This window comes from Lucilia cuprina, chromosome 3, assembly GCF_022045245.1.
Source record: "Lucilia cuprina isolate Lc7/37 chromosome 3, ASM2204524v1, whole genome shotgun sequence".
NCBI lineage: Eukaryota > Metazoa > Arthropoda > Insecta > Diptera > Calliphoridae > Lucilia > Lucilia cuprina.
In genome coordinates, this window is record NC_060951.1 from 23,116,964 (window position 1) to 23,140,426 (window position 23,463).

The 23,463-nt window shown below is 29.6% G+C and overlaps 7 protein-coding genes across 13 annotated transcripts; 4 read left to right on the forward strand and 3 right to left on the reverse strand.

The window, feature by feature from the left end:
* Positions 1-72: 72 nt before the first annotated feature.
* On the forward strand, positions 73-8,528 carry LOC111677150 (protein lin-52 homolog). 4 transcript variants are annotated; one of them, XM_046946715.1, is made up of 4 exons: positions 73-352; positions 7,912-8,001; positions 8,091-8,213; positions 8,266-8,528. In XM_046946715.1, the coding sequence occupies exons 2-4, from the start codon at positions 7,917-7,919 to the stop codon at positions 8,412-8,414; spliced, it is 357 nt and encodes a 118-aa protein (XP_046802671.1). In that variant the 5' UTR covers positions 73-352; positions 7,912-7,916; the 3' UTR covers positions 8,415-8,528. The 4 variants fall into 4 exon arrangements, with proteins under 4 accessions (XP_046802671.1, XP_046802670.1, XP_046802669.1 ...); XM_046946714.1 differs by lacking the exon at positions 73-352 and adding an exon at positions 4,040-4,098; XM_046946713.1 differs by lacking the exon at positions 73-352 and adding an exon at positions 7,611-7,845.
* Positions 1,339-3,629, reverse strand: LOC111676933 (dnaJ homolog subfamily C member 10). Its single transcript, XM_023437942.2, has 5 exons — positions 3,382-3,629; positions 2,656-2,980; positions 2,418-2,579; positions 1,752-1,880; positions 1,339-1,693 (listed from the first exon to the last, which is right to left on the reverse strand). The coding sequence occupies exons 1-5, from the start codon at positions 3,515-3,517 to the stop codon at positions 1,528-1,530; spliced, it is 918 nt and encodes a 305-aa protein (XP_023293710.2). The 5' UTR covers positions 3,518-3,629; the 3' UTR covers positions 1,339-1,527.
* LOC111677139 lies at positions 8,519-9,434 on the reverse strand. The gene is made up of 2 exons (XM_023438214.2): positions 9,092-9,434; positions 8,519-9,012 (listed from the first exon to the last, which is right to left on the reverse strand). Exons 1-2 carry the CDS (start codon positions 9,349-9,351, stop codon positions 8,634-8,636), a joined length of 639 nt encoding a protein of 212 aa, XP_023293982.2. The 5' UTR covers positions 9,352-9,434; the 3' UTR covers positions 8,519-8,633.
* A 61-nt stretch (positions 9,435-9,495) lies between these two features.
* LOC111677103 (zinc finger protein 534-like) lies at positions 9,496-12,246 on the forward strand. Of its 3 annotated transcripts, none has more exons than XM_023438165.2 (2): positions 9,496-9,932; positions 10,225-12,246. In XM_023438165.2, exons 1-2 carry the CDS (start codon positions 9,810-9,812, stop codon positions 12,028-12,030), a joined length of 1,929 nt encoding a protein of 642 aa, XP_023293933.2. In that variant the 5' UTR covers positions 9,496-9,809; the 3' UTR covers positions 12,031-12,246. The 3 variants fall into 3 exon arrangements, with proteins under 3 accessions (XP_023293933.2, XP_046802666.1, XP_046802667.1); XM_046946710.1 differs by lacking the exon at positions 9,496-9,932 and adding an exon at positions 9,953-10,140 and having other exon boundaries at positions 10,202-12,246; XM_046946711.1 differs by lacking the exon at positions 9,496-9,932 and adding an exon at positions 9,953-10,140.
* Positions 12,247-12,377: 131 nt separating this feature from the next.
* LOC111677157 lies at positions 12,378-14,458 on the forward strand. The gene has a single exon (XM_023438238.2). It carries the CDS (start codon positions 12,981-12,983, stop codon positions 13,491-13,493), a length of 513 nt encoding a protein of 170 aa, XP_023294006.2. The 5' UTR covers positions 12,378-12,980; the 3' UTR covers positions 13,494-14,458.
* Positions 14,459-14,793: 335 nt separating this feature from the next.
* LOC111677005 (regulator of telomere elongation helicase 1 homolog) lies at positions 14,794-18,565 on the reverse strand. The gene is made up of 8 exons (XM_023438031.2): positions 17,421-18,565; positions 17,021-17,343; positions 16,746-16,952; positions 16,229-16,643; positions 15,922-16,170; positions 15,712-15,863; positions 15,188-15,656; positions 14,794-15,122 (listed from the first exon to the last, which is right to left on the reverse strand). Exons 1-8 carry the CDS (start codon positions 18,462-18,464, stop codon positions 14,913-14,915), a joined length of 3,069 nt encoding a protein of 1,022 aa, XP_023293799.2. The 5' UTR covers positions 18,465-18,565; the 3' UTR covers positions 14,794-14,912.
* A 594-nt stretch (positions 18,566-19,159) lies between these two features.
* Positions 19,160-20,701, forward strand: LOC111677120 (DNA replication complex GINS protein PSF1-like). 2 transcript variants are annotated; one of them, XM_046946712.1, is made up of 4 exons: positions 19,160-19,314; positions 19,384-19,448; positions 19,510-19,924; positions 20,458-20,701. In XM_046946712.1, the coding sequence occupies exons 1-4, from the start codon at positions 19,225-19,227 to the stop codon at positions 20,464-20,466; spliced, it is 579 nt and encodes a 192-aa protein (XP_046802668.1). In that variant the 5' UTR covers positions 19,160-19,224; the 3' UTR covers positions 20,467-20,701. The 2 variants fall into 2 exon arrangements, with proteins under 2 accessions (XP_046802668.1, XP_023293958.1); XM_023438190.2 differs by lacking the exon at positions 20,458-20,701 and having other exon boundaries at positions 19,510-20,020.
* The last annotated feature ends 2,762 nt before the right edge of the window (positions 20,702-23,463 follow it).

Consider the following 23,463-nt stretch of genomic DNA (forward strand, 5'->3'; position numbering starts at 1 on the left):
AACTACATTCGTTTAGTTTTTAACCATCTTGTCTATACCCGAGCAAAACGTACAAGATATACAAATTATGTTGCTGATCATATTTTTTTACATTTCTATTGTATAACTCAGTTAAACAGATATTAAATAAAGAAAAGTACTATTATATAGTGGTGTATAAAAATTTAATATTTTTTGATCATAAACCATTAAATTTTAGGAATTCGTTTTCCCATTAACAAAAATAAAAATATGCAAAAAACCTAAAGAAAAATGTCTTCATAACGTATAATGTACTTTGTACTTCAAGAAGCTATTACTTAGTAACCGGGAAAAATAATTGAACAAAACTTTTTATATATTATTTATTAAGGTACCTATATAAAATCGATTAGCATTAAAAAATGTTTTTGCTTTCGTAAATAGGCAACTTTTTTTGCAAAAGTCATGGTCAAAAATTCAAATTTTAAAATGAAAACTTAAATATTTTTGTTTATATTAAAATAAAATTATAATAATCAGCATAATTTTACTTTACTAATACTAATACAATTTTACTTAGCATATACAATAACAAAAAACATTTCATCAAAATCGGCCCATATTTATGAACAAAGACCCAATTTTATGAACAAAGACACATGACTCTTTATTTGAAACCAAATTTGTAGTTTAATTAAAATTTATTTTCATAAGATACAAAAATATATATAATTCTAATAATAAAATATAAAATTTATAATGAAAATTAATTTTTGTCCGATAACTGACATATACTTTTTATACATACCCGGGATGTTGGGTATTGACACACGAGGTGAAAATAGAAAATCGGTTTAAAATGTATAGAAAACATTACTCTGAAAACATAGTCCAAATTTCAAGCCTATATGATATATAGATCTTGAGATATATCACTTTAAAAATGAAAAACATACCTGGGTATTGACGATAAACGGAATCCGGGAGATTAAAAAGTAGGATTTTGGAAGCAAATATTTTAAAAATCGGGATCGTCTACAAGAGTAGGTAATTTTTGTATTCAAAAGCACTTTGTAGATCTGGTTGAGTAGATCACTATAGGTATACAACATATTTAGAATTTTTACACTCTTTTGTATTCAGCATCAACATAATTTAGTTATTAGACACTGAATCCAAATTTTGTATATTTAAAAATCTATAAAATATCTTTTTCCTGTTTAAAGTTAAAATTGTATATAGATTTTTGGTTATAACTTTTATATTGAATTTTACCTTAATTATGCAGAATTTCATCGCGATACTAATGGTTATTAGTCAATATTGAACGTTTAAGGCATTTTTAAAGGGAGTTTTAAACAAAATAAAACACTAAAATTTCTATAAAACATATTAAACAATATACTATATGTATATATTAATTTTATTTATAACTGAAAATCAATTATTTATAACTGAAAATCAAAAAAATGTAACCGTTTGCATGTTTCTGTTAATAAAAACGTGAGTTAACTGGTTTGTCCGTTTTGTGATGTACTTCATATATATATTTAGTATACCTTTAAACTATTTAGCTTTCTTAGCTTTGCTCGTATTTTCTACTGTTGTTCTTTTCGAAGATAAGCACTTAACAATACATCCCAAAATAATTGTTAACAAAACCGCCATGGATAACATAACAAGTTGAGAGCTCTTCATTAGGGAGTCAATAGAATCGCTAAGAAAAGAATTCCTAAAAATATAATGTTTAAATGATTATCTAACTAATACGTTATTTACGATTAACTTACAGTCCATTGTTTTCGGGTGGAACACTTTCGGGATTAGTTTGTTTAAGATAATCCTTTTCAACGAATTCAATTAACTTATTAGCGTTGTATTCTTTGGTTTTGTAACGGTAGACTTTACCTTGACGTAGACTGAAAATTAAGGAATTACCATAATTATTAAAACATATGATTTTCAACTTTCTGAATTAATTTTATTTTTTAAGCTTAATCAACTGTTTGAAATTTTTCAAATATAGACTTTGACTTTTTGATATATTTTTCCGGTTAAAAAAGAAATAATGTTTCTACTACAAGATAGTCAATATATAAATTCACTTTATAGAACCCTACTTAAAAGCAATTTTCAAACACAAACATTGCAAAAATTAACAAAGTCGGAAATGTCGAAAGGTCTAATTTTAAAAACTCAAAATGTCGACGATTTAAAAATTGTAAAAAAGAAGGAAAATCTACTTTTCCTAAATTGCAAAACTGTATTGAAAAGTAGATTGGTCGAAGTCTACTTGTATTATATACATATGTATATACCTTTATCTATAGAAGACTATTAAAATACTTATTAAAGAAACCTATTAAAACATTAATACTTAATTATAATAATATTTATAAAAACATAGACATAGGGCTCGGTTAAATAAATGAATAAACAATAAAAAAAATACTTACAATACAAATTCCGGCGATTCGACTATGCCGAAACGCTTAGCAGTGGCAATACCGGCTCCTAATCTATCAATCCTAGCCACATTCAAGCGATGCTTAAGACGTGCTCCAACTGCTTCCCAGGTAGCATGAAGACGTAAACAGAAAACACAATCTGCTGAATAACTGGTGTTAAATGAAATGCATGTTAAAAATGTGTGACGTGTACGGATTTTTGGTAAAAAGTTGTTTTGATACTTACAAAAATACAAACCAATCCCCAGTGGTTGCACCTGTTGCCGCTTGAGTTAAATGTTCGAAATTAACATCGGACAATTCCTTAACAACGGGTTCTCTATTTTCACTGAACATTTGTACGATTTCTTCAGCATTAGGTTCACCATAATAGAGTAGTGGCATACCACGTCGGAAGTATATTAAAGCAGGTTCTTTTGATGGATCGTAGAGATTTACCATATGACTATTATGAGCCTTGACTACAACAGCTCCAATAACATCTTTCAATTCCTTCTGTACATTTTCAAGAACAGTCTCGAGTTCGTCACAAGCCGGGCAATTGTTCTTGGCTTAATTAAAAATGTTTAATCGTTTGATGTAAACAAAGTTTGTTTAGTATTAAAGAGTAAATACAAGATGAAGAAGGCATTTCATATCTTGTGTATATATATAATTATATACTAAAGACCGACCGAAACCAATTTTTAAAGTTTATTCTGCTTTTTGTGAATGAATTATATATAAACAAACAACAACAATTTATCAATTTAAATGTTAAAACAAAAAGTGTATACCCATGTTGGTCTTTTGTGGTAATTGATTAGTAATAATAGTAAAACAAAATGTATACGTAATTTTTTTTTCTATTTTTTTATGTGTAAAGTATATTTTTCGATAATATTCATCTAAATGTATACATTTATTCGGCTGAACTCTAAAAACTGGTTTCGTGGTTGATGAAATCACTTACTAAACAACACGACAACATTATCTTCACCGGTAAGCAAATGTACTAAATCTGTATCATCCACTTGCTCAATGAGTGTCCGTGCTTCCAATAAACTTATGAATAAGACCAACACAAGTTTTAAATATACTTTCTTCATTTTATATTTAAATTTTTATAAACAAAAAACAAAGCCAATCTTTCCAATAACAACAACTATAAACCCCCACGACTGACAACCAATCACAACTAACTCTAATAAAGAACTAATGTGCATTAATTTATACAAAGTGTTAACAGGTTGTATAAGAACATAAACTAGTTGCCAGATATTCCAAACAACTGTAAAGAAAAAATTTTAAATTTACATATCGTAATTTCTAAAATACCGATACCAAAATAATTTTCATTACCAATAACCATAAGACTATTAAAAATTCCAAAAAGGAAATTATTTTTTAAAAACATTTCAGGTACACTACCGTACCCAAAATATGCTAAAATATATTTTTTGGGTTTTAATTAGGATGGCGGTGCATTAAGCACTCATATTGCCAGGTTATCACACGTTTGTCCAGAGAAAACCCCACTAACCGACCTATACCTTCATATAGGAAGTTGGAGCATCCGGACTTGATTTCATCAAAAGTATTAATGGTCTCCACCAGAAAAAAGTTCCAGAGTTTTAATGGTCTCCACCAGTTTATATTTGAGTTTAAATGGTCTCCACCAGGTTATATCGTGAGTATTCTATGGTCTCCACCAATAAAAAACATAACCTCACTCTGAGGTAAAACGAAAGCACGCGTTTAATGAAGACAACGCATAACTTAGAACAGTTATACGAAGTAGTGCATTAAATTAGTGCGGGCACAAAGTATACAGAGATGTCACTTTTGACATTTGAAAAAGTCTAAAATCAGCTTTTGTTTGATTTTGAAATTGTTTGGTGAGAAGAGTTATATAAAATACAGCTAAAAAAAAATCATTGAAATCGTTTTGTGCGAAAGAGACGGAAATAGCTATTTGCTCGTGACGTCTCTGTATACCCTGTGGTGCGGGGCAGTGTACACTTAATAAGGTAGCCTCGTCGCTACAACAAATACAACAATACAAAAACAACAGGCGATTTGTTATTGTAGAATAATCCCATCTGTCAAAAAAAGCTGTGTGTGTAGAATGAAAAAGCAACAAATAAACACAATAAAAATATGAGTTTTTAGCAATTATTTAAATTTATAACTATTAATATTAATATATTATATTAATTAAACGTGGAATGTCTGAAAATCATAACTATATCTATTGGGAAGACCAATTTTCCGAATTAAACGTGTTTTTTGTGAAAAGTGATTGGTCGTGTTAAAAATAGTTGAAACTGATTTGGTACGTATGCCGGAGCTAAAGATTTTCTTTTTTTTATCAAGAGAGAAGGATAACAAAGACATTTAATCACGATTGACATAGAAAACTCCTTTAAAACCACAATTTTCTTCACTTTTTAAAATTTTTACACCTTTTGCGATTTTTTTTCTATGTAAACAAACAGGAATTTTGACAGATAAGATAGTAAAAGCTGATGATCAGCTGTGCGGACGAGGCTACCTTATTAAGTGTACACTGATTTTTACACCTTTTGCGATTTTTTTCTATGTAAACAAACAGGAATTTTGACAGATAAGATTGTAAAAGCTGATGATCAGCTGTGCGGACGAGGCTACCTTATTAAGTGTACACTGTTATATACCTCTTCTCACCAAGGTATATTAACAAGATATATTAATTATAAGGTAGTGTTATCAGAACAGCTGATCGTTTTTTGCTACTATGTTCATTTTTCGCCGTGGTGTAGAATTAATGTCAAATTTTGTTTACATTTTGTAAATGTCAAACTTTGTTTTCATTTTGTCAAATTTGTGATTAAAATGAAATTGTGTGATTAAAGACAAAATTTATGCTGTTAAATTCGTTTATGTTTTAAAACCAATAATAATACTACATGAAATTAGTTTTATTTTTAAAAACATCAAATTAAATTACAAACATATTCAAATTTATAAACATTTTTTGTTTAACAAAAATTCGCTTTGATTTATTTGTCAGCTGTTTTTGGCATTTTTCCCTGACAGCCAATTCGCCTCCCTTGGTATATTAATTTTATAAGGTAGAGTCATCGGCGAATTCAGAATACCGAGCGAATTGGTTATATTTTTTTTATGTAGTTTGACATTGTGCCTGCACATGAAGGCGAATTGGCTGTCAGGGAAAAATGCCAAAAACAGCTGACAAATAAATCAAAGCGAATTTTTTTTAAACAAAAAATGTTTATAAATTTGAATATGTTTGTAATTTAATTTGATGTTTTTAAAAATAAAACTAATTTCGTGTAGTATTATTATTGGTTTTAAAACATAAACGAATTTAACAGCATAAATTTTGTCTTTAATCACACAATTTCAATTTAATCACAAATTTGACATTAACAAAATGAAAACAAAGTTTGACATTTACAAAATGTAAACAAAGTTTGACATTAATTCTACACCACGGCGAAAAATGAACATAGTAGCAAAAAACCAAGGTATATTAATTTTATAAGGTAGAGTCATCGGCGAATTCAGAATACCGAGCGAATTCTTTATATTTTTTTTATATGTAGTTTGACATTGAGCCTGCACTTGAAGGCGAATTGGCTGTCAGGGAAAAATGTCAAAAACAGCTGACAAATAAATCAAAGCGCATTTTTGTTAAACAAAAAATGTTTATAAATTTGAATCTGTTTGTAATTTAATTTGATGTTTTTAAAAATAAAACTAATTTCGTGTAGTATTATTATTGGTTTTAAAACTTAAACGAATTTAACAGCATAAATTTTGTCTTTAATCACAAATTTGACATTAACAAAATGAAAACAAAGTTTGACATTTACAAAATGTAAACAAAGTTTGACATTAATTCTACACCACGGCGAAAAATGAGCATAGTAGCAAAAAACGATCAGCTGTTCTGATAACACTACCTTATAATTAATATATCTTGCAAAAAACGATCAGCTGTTCTGATAACACTACCTTATAATTAATACATCTTGCTTCTCACCAAACAATTTCAAAATCAAACAAAAGCTGATTTTAGACTTTTTCAAATGTCAAAAGTGACATCTCTGTATACTTTGTGGTGAGAAGTAATTCTGTCGAAAGCCCAGCAACAAGCACAAGCCTGACCGTCCTTAAGAAATAAAAACGATGACGCGAGAATTGTTCCTTTTGAAATTGTTTGGTGAGAAGAGGTATATAAAATACAGCTAAAAAAATCATTGAATTCGTTTTGTGCGAAAGAGAGAGAAATAGTTTTTTGCTCGTGACGTCTCTGTATACCCTGTGGTGACACCTCTGTATACTTTGTGGTTGTTCCCCAACTCAGACCTGAATTACAACTGAAAATTTTTTTTATAAATAAAATATTTATTTTGTTCAGATGAAGTATAAATGATATGGCAACTCTTAATGTAAAAGAGAGAAAATTCGTAAACAGATAGGGATCTATAGTTGAAACATAAATTCGACTTTTTTCATTTAGTTAAAGTCGACCATTCGACTTTTTTCATTTAGATAAAAGTCGACTTTTCGACTTTTCGCATTTTATGAAAAGTCGACTTTTAGACTTTTCGACTATAAAGCCGGTTTTACACGATCACACAAGTAGTATGATCTGTCAAAATTTTGTGTTGAAGAGTACGGATGGGATCGTCTAAACTCAATATGTAATGAAACCATCACACATTGAGAGAAAATACAGATAGAAAATTGTTCGACTTTTTCCGGCTTCTCCCGACTTTTCGACTTTTTTCGACTTTTCCACTTTTTCCGACTTTTCAACTTTTATCAACTTTTTTCGACTTTTCGAGTTTTTTCGACTTTTTCTGACTTTTTTCGACTTTTCAACTTCGACTTTTTCCGACTTTTTTTACTTTTTTCGACTTTTCGATTTTTTCGACTTTCAGACTTCTCTACTTTTCGACTTTTTTGGACTTTTATTAACAAAGTCGACTTTTCGACTTTTTTCACAGACGATAGTCGAGTTATCGACTTTTTTGGAACAAAATAGTCGACATCGACTTTTCGACTTTTTTCGACAAAAAGTCGATTGTTCGATTATTCGAAAGTCGATTTATAGAACCCTTTAAACAGATTAAACTAAATTTTAATTTGTTGCGGATTTCTTCTACGATATGTTGTCAAAACTCAATATAAAAATAATCTTTTGCGCAGCAGCGATTTAAATTTTTTTAATGATAAAAATATAAGATTTCTTGGTATAAATACTAAGAATCACACATAGTAAATTAATAAAAAAATAAATCGCCCCTGAGTACAAATTTGCTTTGTCTGGCAACACAACATATTTTATGTTGTTTTGAGATTTCTTGTATTATTTTTCCAAACATTTGAAAAATGTCAACAAATAAAGGACGCACACTGTTAAAAAGTATATTTTATACAAAATATTAAAAAATAAATATCACAAATTAAATGAACATATGTATTGCTTTAGGTTCAATGATTAAAGATGAGCTACAGGATGATGGTTTGTTATCACTAGAAAAACTAGATCGTGCATCACCAGACTTGTGGCCAGAAAAAAGTGAGTTGATTTTTTTTTTCTCTTAAATGACAAATGGAATCTTTGTACATAAAATTTTTGTACAATTTTGATATAATCTATTCTTATAGTACCGGGGATTACGGATTTTATAGCTATGAGTGATACACCTATTCGCACACCTGCCCCTGAGTGGTCACGAGGACTGTCTCAAGAGGATATGTCAGCTATGTTAGGTACATATCGTCAAATAGGTATATTTAAATTTTTTCTTTGAAGATGTATTAAAATCACTTTATTTTTTAGAATTAAGTTCTTTGAAGCCAGACGAGTTAATAATGGAAATCAAAAAGATTTATGATGAAGCTTATCAATTAGGTGTTAGCGAAGCAAAAGAAATGACAAGGGGAAAATATTTAGGCATATTTAATAATGCTAAGAAAAAGACTGTTTAAACTTTAAAATATAAAAACAATACCTAAATCAAATCACTAATTGAAAAAACTAATGGAATAAATTTGCATATAAAAATGCATTTGATATCTAATAAAGAAAATAATTTATCGAAACAGTTCTTTTATTTAGAAATAAAGTTCTTGGGTTCTTACAGGCAACCATCATTTGTAAAAAAAATGTGAAATGATAAATTCCATTTCGAGTCTACAAAAAAATATTTAACTCATCATTTGCAATTCAGCTTCGTCCATTATATCGGCAATTTTACGTTTTGTTTTAAGCTGCAACTGCAGTGGCATCTTTTGCAGTTGTTTTGCATAACCTAGAAATATTAGCTCCAGTGAGGACAAATTTGTAAAAGAATTACTTGGATTATTTGTTTCAGATGATATAGCTGATGTCAATTGATTACATGTTGTTGGTAACTTTTCTGTTGAGGCCATTTTATCATTTGTATCTTTACTCTGCAGTTCTATTGACTTTCTAACCATTTCCTTTTCATTTTTTATATCACCTATATCAGAGTCATTGTTTTCGGCTATTTTTTTACAGTCAATGGCATTTAATAGCTCATCTTCATCAATAGCTTCACCATCACTAAAATAGGAGTTGAACAAGAAGAAAAATTAACTTCACTGTGCATACAAAATTATCAAATTCGGATAATAACACTCACTTTATTGAAAAAAAGTAAGGCTGTAAAAAATCCATATGCTGCGCTAAACTAAAATCCTGATTGTTTCTTAAATATTCTACATATTCCATTAAAAGTAGATTCCATTGATCCTGTGCCTCGGAAATTGTAATTTTGCATTCATTCGCTACAGCCGTCCATTCTTGAAGCTCGTCCTGATCATTTTGTGGAGTATTTGTAAAAAGTTTAGGATATTTTTTAACAGTTTCTATTAAATTTATGAAACCCTCCAAATTTTGCATTTCCAAGCAAATTCAATATTTTTGTAATAAATTTGTTTGTTTACTTTTGTTTAGAGAGTTGTTTAATTAAGTATTTGAGTAATGTCAAGTTAGCGCTTTTTTTTTAATAACACTCCTGCAGGCAGAGAATATTGTGAGAAAATTTTTTATTGAAAGATAAATTGGCTTAAATTTTTTATACGTATAATTTTTCAATCTTGGAAAAATTTTTCCTTTAAAAATGTTTTTCCGAACTACTTTTTCCCCAGAACTATCGGCTACAGTCAAATTGTTATAAAAGCAAATTTGTTTCGGAGTTGAAATATGGTATAAAATCGCCAAGAGTCCTTAATTGTGAAAATATTGCAAACTTTTAAAACAACACTGTTTTTTTTTTGTTTTCATTTTATATTCGTCAATTAAGTTTTCTAATTAAATTTTTATATGGTTTTTATATATTTTAACAATTCTAATTAAACATGTCTTCAGCCACATCCTGCCGTTTATGTAGCTTTAGCTGTGAAGGGTTTAAAAATTTATATGAAGATAATGGTCAGAAAAGTGAAGTTTATGAAGTTGCAGTCAAATATTTTAATTCATTGGTATGTTGTTTAACTAGGCATAAAGTAATGCATTTAAATCCACTTGATAGTATGTAAAAATAAATGGGCATCTGTATATTAAATCATTTTCATACTATTAACTATTAGCGTCTTATTATTCATTTATGTACATACATATGGACATATGTAAATAATTAGCTTCTGGCATTTTCGCGTTAGTACGTCTGGGCTAATTCCTTTCATATCTGTAAATATTAAATCACCATTTATTAGGTTATGGCATCTTCTCAATAGGATAATTACTTCAGTTTTTATGTATTAATATTTTTAGCTCTTGAATTCTGGTGCAGAAACTTCTACTCCAAGCGTTATTTGTTTAGATTGCTGGCAACATATTAGCGATTTTCATAGCTTTCAACAATGGATCCTCAATGCTCAAATAGAACAAGAAGATGTAAAACTGGTTGTACATGAAGATGAACAATCAGTTTTAGAAACCGATGATCTAATGTCATCTATTGATATTATTGAATTTGATATAACTGATACAAGGAGTAAAACAAAATCAAATGGTTCATTCAAATCAGATGACATAGAGTATAAAGGAGAATTTTATAGTAAAGATGATGACGATACTATTATAGCTAAACTAAAGGGAATGTTGGAATGTTATAAATGCAAGGATCTATTTTCAAGTTTTTCTACGCTAGAAATACATTTTGAACAATTGCACCCGCTGGAACAATCTTGTGTCGTTTGTTGTGGAGAAATATTTGATGTAAAATGGAGGCTTGTTGAACACCTCGTTGTTGCTCATAATAAAATTGATGTAAATCCTTTTAAATGTGGAACGTGTAGTGCATCATTTTCACAATATGGCAACTTAAGGAGACATGTACGTAAAAAACATGCAGTTCAACCATTACTGAAATGGACCTGCAGATATTGCAACAAACTGTTTAGAAATCATTTACATTTAGAAAGACACAAACATAAAATACATGCTTCGCAGGAAAAGAAAGATTTTCCAAAAAAATTGTCACAAACTGTTAATAAAATTAAAAAACGAAAATATTCAGAAGATTATGATGTAGATTGTGAACCGGAGAAAATTTCCTTAGTCAATACGGAGACAAAAGAAAATCAGATGTATATAAAAGAAGAAACAATTGATATTAAGCATATTGAAATAAATTTGCCCTCAACTTCAATTGACTTTAATTCCACTGTTCAAATACAAATGCCTGCTTTAGATATAATTGATGTAAAAAAGGAAAATTTAACGGATAGTGAAATTGAAGAAGATTCAATTAATAAGAAATCTTATTCCAACATAAAAGAAGAACCAAATTTACCATCGACAAAGTTTAAGAGCAATTTAAAATGTCCCAAATGTAATATAACTGTAAAAAGTTACGACCAGTTAAATGGCCATTTCAATATACAACATCCGGAAGAACGTTGTTATATTAATTGTTGTGACATTACTTTATACGAGCAAGCTAGCATAGTTGAGCATTTGCAATTTCATGAAAATCCTAAAAGGTTTAAGTGCAACGATTGTGGCAAATGTTTTAAGAATAGCAAAGGTTTGGCTTCCCATAAGCTGCAAGTTCATGCTGATAATAGAAGTGTTTATCATTTACATTTTTGTTATTGCAAAAGAGCTAAAGAGCTTCAAAAAGAAAATAAACAGCAACAAATCGGATACGACACCTCGGTTTGTTGTCAACGTAAAAAGAAAATTTTAGAAGATGATGCTCTCATTGCAAAGTGGAAAAAAGTTTTAATTTGCGAAATTTGTAAAACTACTTTCCCCTACTACTCTTTGATGCGGATGCATTTCTATCATAATCATCCGGGAGAAAAGTGTTACATATCATGTTGTCAACGCAAGATATCTCGAATTTCTGATGCTTTAGATCACATACGCTCTCATTTGGACCCGAATGTATATCGCTGTAAAATATGCAATACAATCTGCTCCAGCAAAAGCTGCTTAGCGAAACATATGCGTAATGCCCACAACGATTACTTGCCAAAACATAAATGGGCTTGTGATGAGTGTGATAAAACGTTTGAAATACGTCAAATATTAACAAGACATAAAAATAGTTTCCATTCCAAACAAGTTTAATTTTAATATAATACATATTATGTAATCAATTAAACAACTGTATATATTAATGTTTACCTCCAATTTTTTTTAAATTTTATTTTCCGAATTTATATTATATGAATTATATTACTGATTTAAGAAATAATAAGATGTTTTAGTCTTAAAAATTACTTATGAACAACTGAATTAAAGAAACAATTGAAAAAAGGAAATAAATGAACCTGTGCATTCTATATATTAAAGATTTTTAAATATCTGGCTTAAACAATTATGTTTGTCTAGGTAGAATCACAATGTTAGTTCTCATACAAAAATTGACAATTACACTCAGTTAAACTAAGATAATAAGTAACTTTACTGATTACTGTAAACACGAAACATATATTAAACCAGGTTTATCCAAAGAATGAAGATTATCTTTATCAGAAAAATTCGCCCTAAATTTCGAAAGCCGCTGATTCCAGAATTTCTAATATATATTAAATGGAAATACATCACTAATTTGCATCAGTAACGCAGTCTAATCATCAAATGTCTACTCTATTTAGCTCCGAGAGTTATTTTACTCAAAGTTTTGAAAATTTATGCAACGCTTAATTTGAGCGTTTGCAATTTTGTTTGCAATGGCAACACTAAGGAAATCGCTAGAAATTCTAATAATTAGAAAAACGCAAAATTTAACGGTAATATTTTACAATTACCAACATTGTTCAATTTATTATTATTTTCATAAACTTCCAAATTTATAACGTCTTCTTAAAACGGACAAAAAAAAAAGATGCAATTTTACAAGGCCATTTAATTACAAGGCAAAGTAATGATTTATCTTTATAGTTCATTATAACTTGATAAAAGTAAAAATAAAGTAAATTTAATTTAAACGAATATTAGAAAAACAATAATTGCTTTAATTAAATAAAAGATATAATTTACAAAAAGAAGAAAAGAAAAAAATAACAGCCAACAAAATGACAGAGGAAACAAATTGTTTACGACCAGCAACTGCTGCCCCAGTGCCTGGTAGTGGTGGGGAGTATGTGTGGACACATAGGGAACCCTTAATGCATTTACAAAAGTATACCCCCTTCTTTCGTCTAATTGATTTTGTGGAGAAAACACGTACCAAACGCTTTTATGAGCCTGCTGAACGTTTCGAAATTCTAATGTCTGCCTGCATACTTAGACATCCAGCACCTTTCTGTCAGAATCGACGTTTTCCTGAAGACTATTGGGCTAATTTGTCTATTGGCCCGGTGGCTGAAGCATTTGATCGTTTAATTGCTGCTCTTGATATACCCAGTCCTCAATTGTTATCACAAATGAATGCCCAAGATTGGGATACTTGGAAGAAGAAATTTGATTTAGCCATGGCCGATATACGTAGACTATCCTATTGTACGGATTTGGATAAATTAGCTGATATTGGCATTTACAATCGTCACACATTTGAACAGCGTTTTAATATGCAGTGGCATGAATAGAACTTAGTACAGCACACTGCAATGCAACAGAGAATATGAATGGTAGTAGCGCAAAAAAGGAGGTATTATGAGCATGTGTTTGTTGTTATTATTGTTGGTGTAAACCGATGTGGGTCAAGTTTAAATAGGATGATTACGACGTTGTAGTGAAAAAAAGAAACATAATGGTGGTGGTATAGTTTAAGCATCATCGTATACCATTTATTGTATTAAAATTTGGGTTGTATTTATGTAGTTTTAAATCTAAAACATGTTGGTAGTTTGTTTTAAACATTGCATTGTTTTTTCTTTTTTTGTTTTTTACATTATTTCATACCAAATTAATGGTATTTTGTGATAAATCGAATTAAGAGCTTTTGACGTAAAATAACTTAAACAATCATTCAGATATGTATGGTTTTCAAATAATCTTTTAAATCAATTAAAATCTTTCAATAAATAAAGTAAAATGAAATAAACAATATATAAAACCCTTGCTTACAACCGGTGCATAGACTATCAATTCTTTGTAAAATTATTATTTTTTTATATTCAAATTGCTTTTAACGGTCAATGGCATTTATTACTTTTATACATGAAATACATGCATACAGACATAAATGTATGTATGTATTGTTATGTGATAAATGATATGCGCAAATCGTCAACTTATTTTTCAAATCTTTTTTATTATAGAAAGGAATTTTTGATAAATTATTGACAAAGATTCAAAAAAGTTTTTTTTTATTTTTTCAATAATCGCTTCTTCAAACGCTTTCTATAAGATTTAATTCTGAAACTTTATTATTAAATATTATTTTTAATTCTTGATAAATTTCAAATTTCTTCCAAATTATAAAAAATTTGTTTAATTAAATTAAAACTTACGCTATCATTTAGTTTGATATAGATTGAATGATAATTTTGTTTTATAAATATAAATTTAGTAAGAAAATAAATAAGAGATTTATTAGTACATATACTTAGTAATTAGCTTAACATGTATAATGTCTGACATGATGTCACATAAATGTGAAACATTTCATAATATTCAATAAATTTAAAAAATTTAATAAATTAAATTTAAAAAATAAACAATTAAGAAAAATAATTAGTTTTAATCATTTAATTAAAAGGTTTGCCTCATTTAAACTTAAATGCCCTTTACTTCAAAATCGACAGATTCTGTCCGCCAAAGGTTTATTCTTTCAGTTTGCAATATGTATACCTTTTAACATTGAATATAAAAAAATCCCAGAACATAGAAAAACCACGTACGTAGTTAGTATTTTTGTTACTTTTACGTTTGATTTTATTTTATAATATCGCTTTTAAAAAAGAGAAACTTATACATAAAAAAACCTATAAAATTCTAATATTAATTAAAAAATAAATAAAAACTTAATAAGAACAGAAATAACCTTTAAAGCAAAACAAAATCTACGTTAAAGCATCAATACGTTTATCAAATTGTGAGCGATGTTCATTTTTTAAAAATCGTCTCATGCCACGCAACATATATAATAATTGTGGTTGGCCCAATAGTCGAAATAAAAGATCCAATAAAATATCAATAGTATCATCACGTTTATAAGAGACCAAGGCTGCAGTAAAAGCGCTAAAATCAGCTGGAGATAAAACACTGCGTAACTGAAATTTTCAAATGAAATTGTTTAAGTTTATTTTAGCAACATAATATTATAAATACTACATACCACTTTCAAAAATTCAACTCTACCTTCAGGAGCTGTTTTATTGTCCACACTGTGTAATTGAGTTTTGCTAAATGCAAATGAATTAAGTGTTGTTGCAGATGAGGACGATGAAGACGAGTATGATGATGATAATGACGTTGATGTTGATATTCCAGACAAACTGGGTTTTGTGCTAAAACTATTCTCTACTAATTTGTATTTTTTCTTTTTGACTACTCCAGAACTATTTGAACTTGGCGATGTTGATTGACTAAATGGACTGCGTTCTCGTTTATGTATTTTAACCAAACCTGTTGATGATGAACTGCTACCACTAGCCGAAGAATTAAAATCTATAGCTGAAACATCAGAATCTAAGCGACTCATAAAATCCATAGCACTTGGTAATTTGCCATTACGTGACCGTCCTGCAGCCGATGCGTAGTCATTAGGTGACCATGATTGGATTAAATTTGTTTTTTCTATTTTACTGTACAAATATGTGTCATTTATAATGTTAAGATAAATGTGAAAAGAAAACTTACATCGCATCGTTATGGGCATTTTGAAATTTTGTCTTAGCAGCCAAAATTTCCTTAGGATCGGCAAAATATTTACTGCGTACAACTTCGGCACCAGCCTCTTCACATGTATCGCTAACCAAAGCATCCACAGAACGCTCAGTGGGCTTAGGCATCTATAGAATTAAAATATAATTCAATATCATGTATTTTTAAAACAAACAAAACACTTACACTTTTCTCGGCATTTTTGAAAAAATCTCGTAATTCTTTAACTACTGGACCAAATGCAGAACTCTTAGGAGCATTTCCTAAAATATCACGTATCCATTTGGATAGTTGTTGTACTTGGGATGATTGTTGAAAACGTATGTCACACAGCAAGATGGCACCGTAGTCATTACGATGACGTATAACACGACCTATAGCCTGGTTAACAGCACGTGTGGCATCTAAAGCATACCACGCTTGACCAGTGAGTAGCTAAATGTTATTATATAAATTTCTGATACTATCTATCTATTTTAAATCTCAAACAAACCTCATTTTCTTTTGTGCGATTATCTTCTAAATATTTCTTTTTTAAAATAACTTTGGGATCCTTTAAAGGAGGAAACGGTAAACCGGTTATAATAACAGCACGTCCATTGCGATCGGCAAAATCAAGACCTTCGGAGACTTTGCCACGACAAACTGCCATAAAACAAGCTCCTTTGGAATCTTTTATGCTTTGATAAAATGATTCCATGGTCGTTACAAAATCGTCTTTACCTCTAGGCTCTACAAATATGGGTTTGTAACGTGAGATATCAGCCCATAAACCAGAAGCCTGCCATGAGTTTACACACTGATTGAGTAAAGGATACGAGGGAAAAAATACCAACAAACCATCGGGTACAATACGAGCAACATTTAGTATAGTAGAACCCAATGAACTAATATATTTGGGATTATCACTGTTAAGGGAGGAAATCACACATTTGTTTAGAAATTTATTAACTTTATTTCAAATCGGAGTTTGATAAAAAAGTAATGAAGTCTTATACAAACACACTTACCGATTTTGATAATTCGATATTAATTGTTCGCGATCTGGGCCGGAACCTATTATTTTGACATACACCTGCGAAGATTTCACAATGTGAGGATTTTCCAAACGTTGTGCTATCGGTATAGATAACTCAGCAATAAGAGGTTTTAAAGGTGCAAGAGTACCACTAGTTAAGATGACACTACGTACATTTGTATTCAGCAACTGTTCCATTCTGCCAATAAACTATGCGTTTTAACTTTGTTTTTTATATTGCTATCAGTTTTTTTTTGCTTTACTTACCCAAATCCTGGATTAAAACACCAATAATTTATAACCTTTGCTGCCTTAGTTGTAGTTGTTGTATTGCCTTTTGCCAACCAACCGTCTTTGCTAGCGCCTTTAGAGTATTGCTGTTTAGGTTCCTCAATCTGTACGTGAACTTTAAAACTACGATATACCTTGTGTATGGTATCCTCCTTGTTATTGAACACAATAGTTAAAAGATCAGATAATTTTTGATAACTACCGCCTTTGCGTAAATGATTACTTTGTGATTCGATTGCCATGAATTGCACCAATTTGTCCAAAAGGGCAACAACAGATTTTGAGGAACCGTAAGAGATCTAAAATTGTCCATAAACAATATTATAATATATTTAATATTATTCCAAATAAAACGACCTGAAAACCAACAACTTACATTAGCTCGTGCCAGCAAATCAAAAATGTACGATGCTGGAAATGTGGCACCCTCTTGTTTATTTTCCACTACGATATCATCTATGGCCTTTTCAAACTCTAAAAGCATTTCCTTAAGTAGAGCCAAGTCTTCAATATTAAAATCTTTTTGTTCGTCTCCAGTATCGTACATTTCTCCCGAACTCATGGCCTTCATGATGTGGGTGGTATCTTCTATGGCCATAGCAACATCAGAAGATTTTATTTGCACAGAAGCTGATTCTTCACATATTTTCTCAATATTATGCGCTTCATCTAGTATACAAATAGCATTGGATAGTTCAATTTTATTGGCTTTGCGAGCTGATGGATCTAATAGATAATTGTAGGGCATAAAAACGATATCGGCATCTTCGACTAATTCTTTTGAAGCATAATACGGGCACATTTTGAGCTTTTGTCCCGCCTTCACTAGATCTTCAATATCCATAATAGGATGTCCCCTAAAATCGGGATCATCTTTGCGCGACTCAACGCGAGAATGAAACGAACATGTGCGAGTTTGAACACGCAACTTGCACATTTGAATTTTATTCGCATTGCCCTGTTCACGCATGACTTCGGGATGTATACACAGTTGATCTCTGGAGCCCAAAACCACTGCTCTCATAAAGGAATACGACGTTCTCTTCAATTCCTGCATAGCTTGTGTCAATTGTGAATGTGTACGCGAAGCATAAATGATTTTTGGTACACCCCAATTGCTTTTACCTTTTGAACGATTTATCATTTCAAGTTGTTCCATTATTTCGGGCACGTTTCTACTTTCGCCTGGTCCCGGTATTGTTTTCTGCATATTTGCCTTCATTTCTTGTTTCTTTGATAAAAGCCATGCTAATGAAGAGCAAAGTAGACTTAATGTTTTACCAGTACCAGTTGGTGATTCTAGGACACCATTGGTACTGTCACGTAAACAAAGGATCACCTTCTCCATATAGGCACGTTGTACCTCATATGGTTCGAAGGGAAAATTTACCGGTATACCGGCAATTATAGATTCAGGCATTATTTTCTCTTACACTTTTTAATTATTTCTTTATTGATAGAAAAAATTTCACAAATAGACTAAAAGCCGCCAATTTTAACAATAACAACAAATCAATAATAATAATAGGTCAGTTCGCGTACTCGATAATTTGTAACAATTGAATTTCTTTCACGTACATTTGAAAACTTGCAACGAGGGAGTAATAGAGCGAAAATGTGGTAAATTTTACATTTTTTGAAAGAAATATATAAATTAATAACTTCTGAATACTTTTTAGCATATATTTTTTTAATAAGGAACAAATTTTAATTTAAAATTACTATAATAAAGTTACTGAATATAATTTAACAGAAAAGTACGCGAACGACCTAATATTAAATGTCAATAATGTGATGACATGTGAGATGTCAAGCTATTTTTATGAAACTACTTACCACTAGATGGCAGTAATACAGGATTTACTTTGGAGTGATAGATACGATTTTCTTTTTGCTCACTAATTAGCTGTTATCTTAATTGTCCCATAATTTTATTAAAGAAAAATAAGGATACTTTTTTTTTTTTTTTGTTTCAAAAGTAAGCAAATGACATTGGCAACCATATTTATTGAAAAACAGATGGCGCCAATCTTTGTTTATTACACTGAACAACGTATGTTACTACAGCTGATCTTTGAAATCAAAACAAACAATTTTGTTTTTGGCGCGTTAAAAGTAAACAAATATTTTGCTATATGTCATTATTAATACAATAAATTTATACATTAACGTTAATAAAAATGAGTAAATCCAATAAAATGTTTGCCGATAAGGCATTTGAATTAGTTAAGGAATTGGAACGATCCTCTCAAACAATACCAGCTTTTGATGTAAGTAAAATAAAGAAAAAACTAACAGAATTCAAAACAAAATTTGACAATTTTTATTTATTTTAAAAGGATGATGGTGTCAGACAAGTTTTGGAAGAAATAAAAGCTATATTTGAAGAAAATTGTGCTCAAGCGTAAGTTTTACTAAGATATATTAACCATATAGACATAATAATTTATAACTTAACTTCTTAGAGCCAACTATTCCACATCAGGTGATCGTACATTATGGCCCTTATTAAATTTTCGTCATGCTGCTTTGCAGCGCAATAAAAGATGTCTCCTCACCTACCTGCATCAACGTTTACAGAGAATCAAAGCTTTACGTTGGGAATTTGGTCCGATAGTGCCATCCGACATTAAAGTAAATCTTTGTGAACCAGAAGTGACTTTTTTCAATAAATACTCTAAATCTTTAGCCTCCTATATGCGTTCCATAGGTGATGGTCAAGGTATTGATCTAACCGGTGATCTTCGTCCACCAAAATCCCTATATATTGAAGTACGTTGTGTGGAAGATTTTGGCAAATTTGAATTGGAAGATGGAGAAGTTATTTATCTTAAGAAAAATAGTCAACATTATTTGCCACGGTCACAGGTGGAAACATTGGTAAGGCAAGGTATTTTACAGCATATTGTTTAAATGTATAAAATCATCTCTACTTTATTTAATGTTAATATATAAAAATATTTTTGTTTAAAATAAGAATATTTTGTTTTTTTTTACTGAAGTTTCTTCTGTATTGTATATAAATATGTATATGTCATTAGTGGAGATTTCTCATATTGTGAAATTTTTATAGTTGATGCGTTAAAATGATAACTTCCGTAACAAATTTTAACCAAATAATTTCTTACGATCAATTTCATTTATCCAAAATATTTATAAGATCGTTGAAATCTTTAAATAATTTTACTATCATTTGTAATTAAAAAAAAAATTGTTTTGCTAGATCCGCAGATCTTGTTTAAAATATTAAAAAGTTCAAAAAATATTAAGAATATAATTTAACAAAAGAATTTTCTGTAAGATTTGGGCATTAAGCTTTATTATTTAATTCAAAAACTTATTTGTATCACTATTTTAACAACAATTTCTGCGAACAACTAAAATTTAATTTAATTTCATTTTTGGTTTTTAAGATATATTGATTCATACTACGTTTACAAATATGTATATTCAGTCTGCTGATTGTGATGCAGTTCCAATGTGTTGACTAATCAAGTCTAATGAATCTGTCCATTTGTATATTTGTTTATCGATGTATATATGTGATTTAAATTATACTTTGTGACATAAATAACCGTCAACAGAGTATATTTAACTTTGACATTTTTTTATTTAAAAATAATAATAATAATAATAATAATAAAACTCTAAATTGTGTTTTGCCAATACTTTTAACTTTTTTCGATAAATTTTAATTATTTAACGAATATGGTTCGTATATTCTAATTGTTGTATACAATATTTTACTGTTGCATGAACGCTAGGTTTTCCCATAGGAATATCTATATAAAAAAACAGTTTAGTGTGTTTCAAATATTTCGCAGTAGCGCTAAAATATTTATTAAAACTTTAAATTTACTTTAAGAGTAATATTTTAAAATTGTTTGTGCATTTGTTGTGAAATTCAATTAAATTTAATACATACACCCCTACCGATGCAATAATTTAAACGTTTAGTTTTTTTTTTAATTTTTTGAATATATTTACAACTGTAAATAGTACATTTATTTAAATAATAAGAATGCATATTTTGTTAATTTGAACTATATGATCCTCATAACACCGATTGAAACTAATTTACGAATATCGAATTTCAACACGATTGGGAGTTTGTATGGGAGTTAAATGAGCCCCAATCATTACAAAAATCGGTAGTATCATTTAAAGTTTTATTTTTTGGAATCTACAAAATTTAAATGGCGCCTCAAAAAGCAAGCATAGTGCCAGGGTAACAATCCAAAAAGCCTTGTACAAGAAATACCAAAACGACCTATACCTTTGTATAGGAAGCTAGATCGCTTAGCTTTAGCTAATGAGTTTTATGGTCTCCACTAAAATCCAATGAGTTTTTTATGGTTCTCCACCATGTATCAAAGTAAAAGTTGGGTTATAAATCCTGATGCATATGGTTAATATGTAGAACTCGAAAAACAGTAACGCCTTACCGTTATCCAACACCACACACTAAACCAATGCGTTAGTGAAACGTAAAACTCGAAGGCAAAGCAAAAAGGACGGCCTGATTACCCTTATGAGATAATGACAATGACGCACGACGATCATCCATCACCCAGAGCTGAATTACGAATGATTTAAAGTTTTATAAATCTAAGTTTTGTCGATTTTTGTTGACATAATAGAACTTTCAACGTAATTATACTTTAAGGTGGGTGAAGGACCATTGTTTTTGTGTTACAAACATCAACACAAACGGATAATACCTCCGCCACTATAGTGTCGTAGGCTATAAAGAGTGTAAAAAATTGTTTATGTTATAAAAAAGTAACTTAAAACTAAAACGAAATTGATTCATCAAGTATTAAACATATTCTTAATATTCTTAATAATTTGATTATATCAAATTATATTATTATTAACTTTAAGCTGTTAATTTATAATCACGATTTCGATTAAAATTGTTGGCAAGGATGAAATTGATTTTTTTTCGTTTCTAAAATCTTAATTTTTTTTTTGAAAAATGGTTAGGCCATTTTCAGCTACATCGGTCATGAATTATCGGAGGTCAAAGTTGGACATTTTGGTCATAGCTATTGGTCCTGGCAAAAATTGTCTAAAGAAGTTTATATAGCTATTTCTTTTTAGTTTAAAAAAACATTCTTTAACTTTTTTAAATATTTCTTCAAAATTCTCCTTTTATTGTTTAAAGTTGGATCACTTGACACGAAATTACCCACATCAATCGATAACAGTTTCAACGATAAATACATATGTATGAATGTGTTTTTGTTAGGTTTTAAAGAGAGCTAAAAACCGTTTTGTTTTATAATTTCACGAACTACATTTTAAGTTATATGTTTTGTTTAAAACTAAGCCTATTTGCTACAAAAGTTGTAAATATATTTCAGAATGGTTCGCAATTTCTGATCTTTTATTAAATATTTAATAAAAGCTACACATAATCGAGTTTGTTTAAAGCATTTTGGAGCAAAATATTTTTTTAATTTGAATATTTCATTACACATTAACTGATTTTGTTCGTAAAACTTGTACTTTACATGGTCAAATACCATTATAATTTCTGAACAAATAAAGATATTTTAACAGGATTTTGTGGGTGGATGTATGACCAATTAAGATATTAAGTATATAAAAAAAATATCGAACATTTTTACATGACTGTTTTTGTCGTAGCAACGACGATTTGTTTGTAACTTATATCAGGCTAAACTACTGAACCGATTTTCTGGAAATTTGATAACTGTGTGTTCTTCTATATCTGAATGGAACAATAGGCTACTTTTTGTTTTGAAATTTCAAGTAGGCGAGATGCCACGCCCATATTATGAAAACATTAAATCAGTATATTTGAAATTATATAACAGAGTCCTCAAATTTTGTCGGAGCCACTTTAGTGTAAGTATGATTATTTATGACAAAAATTGGGCAGATTAGCGTTAGTGGGCGAGGTGCCACTCCCATATAAATGAAATGCAAAAATTATTTAATCTTGGAAACTATTTCAGTTAGAATCTTAAAAATGTGCACGAATAACTTTAACATCCATGTAAATATTTGAGAAATAAATGAGGTGAGCGGCACCACCCATGTTAATAAAATACAAAAAAAACGTTTATTTGGGAAACTAATTCTTCAAAATTTGCACTAAGAATTTCAATATTCATCTAAAAATTTTGGAGAAAAAAGAGTGGGCTTTCATCATGGGGACTTGGAGCCCCCATATGATTTAAATAGAAAAATTCTATTGGAGATAAATCTCCAAATTTTTAACAGGCGGACTATTAATGGGGGTCTTTGCGCTTCCTTTATGAATTGAATACTATATTTCGTTTATCTGGGAAGCTAATAGAACAAGATTCTTCAAATTTTGCAGGAAGGACTTTATTAAATCTGAACATTTTTAAAAAAATGCTAACTGTGAGTCCACATATGAATTAATC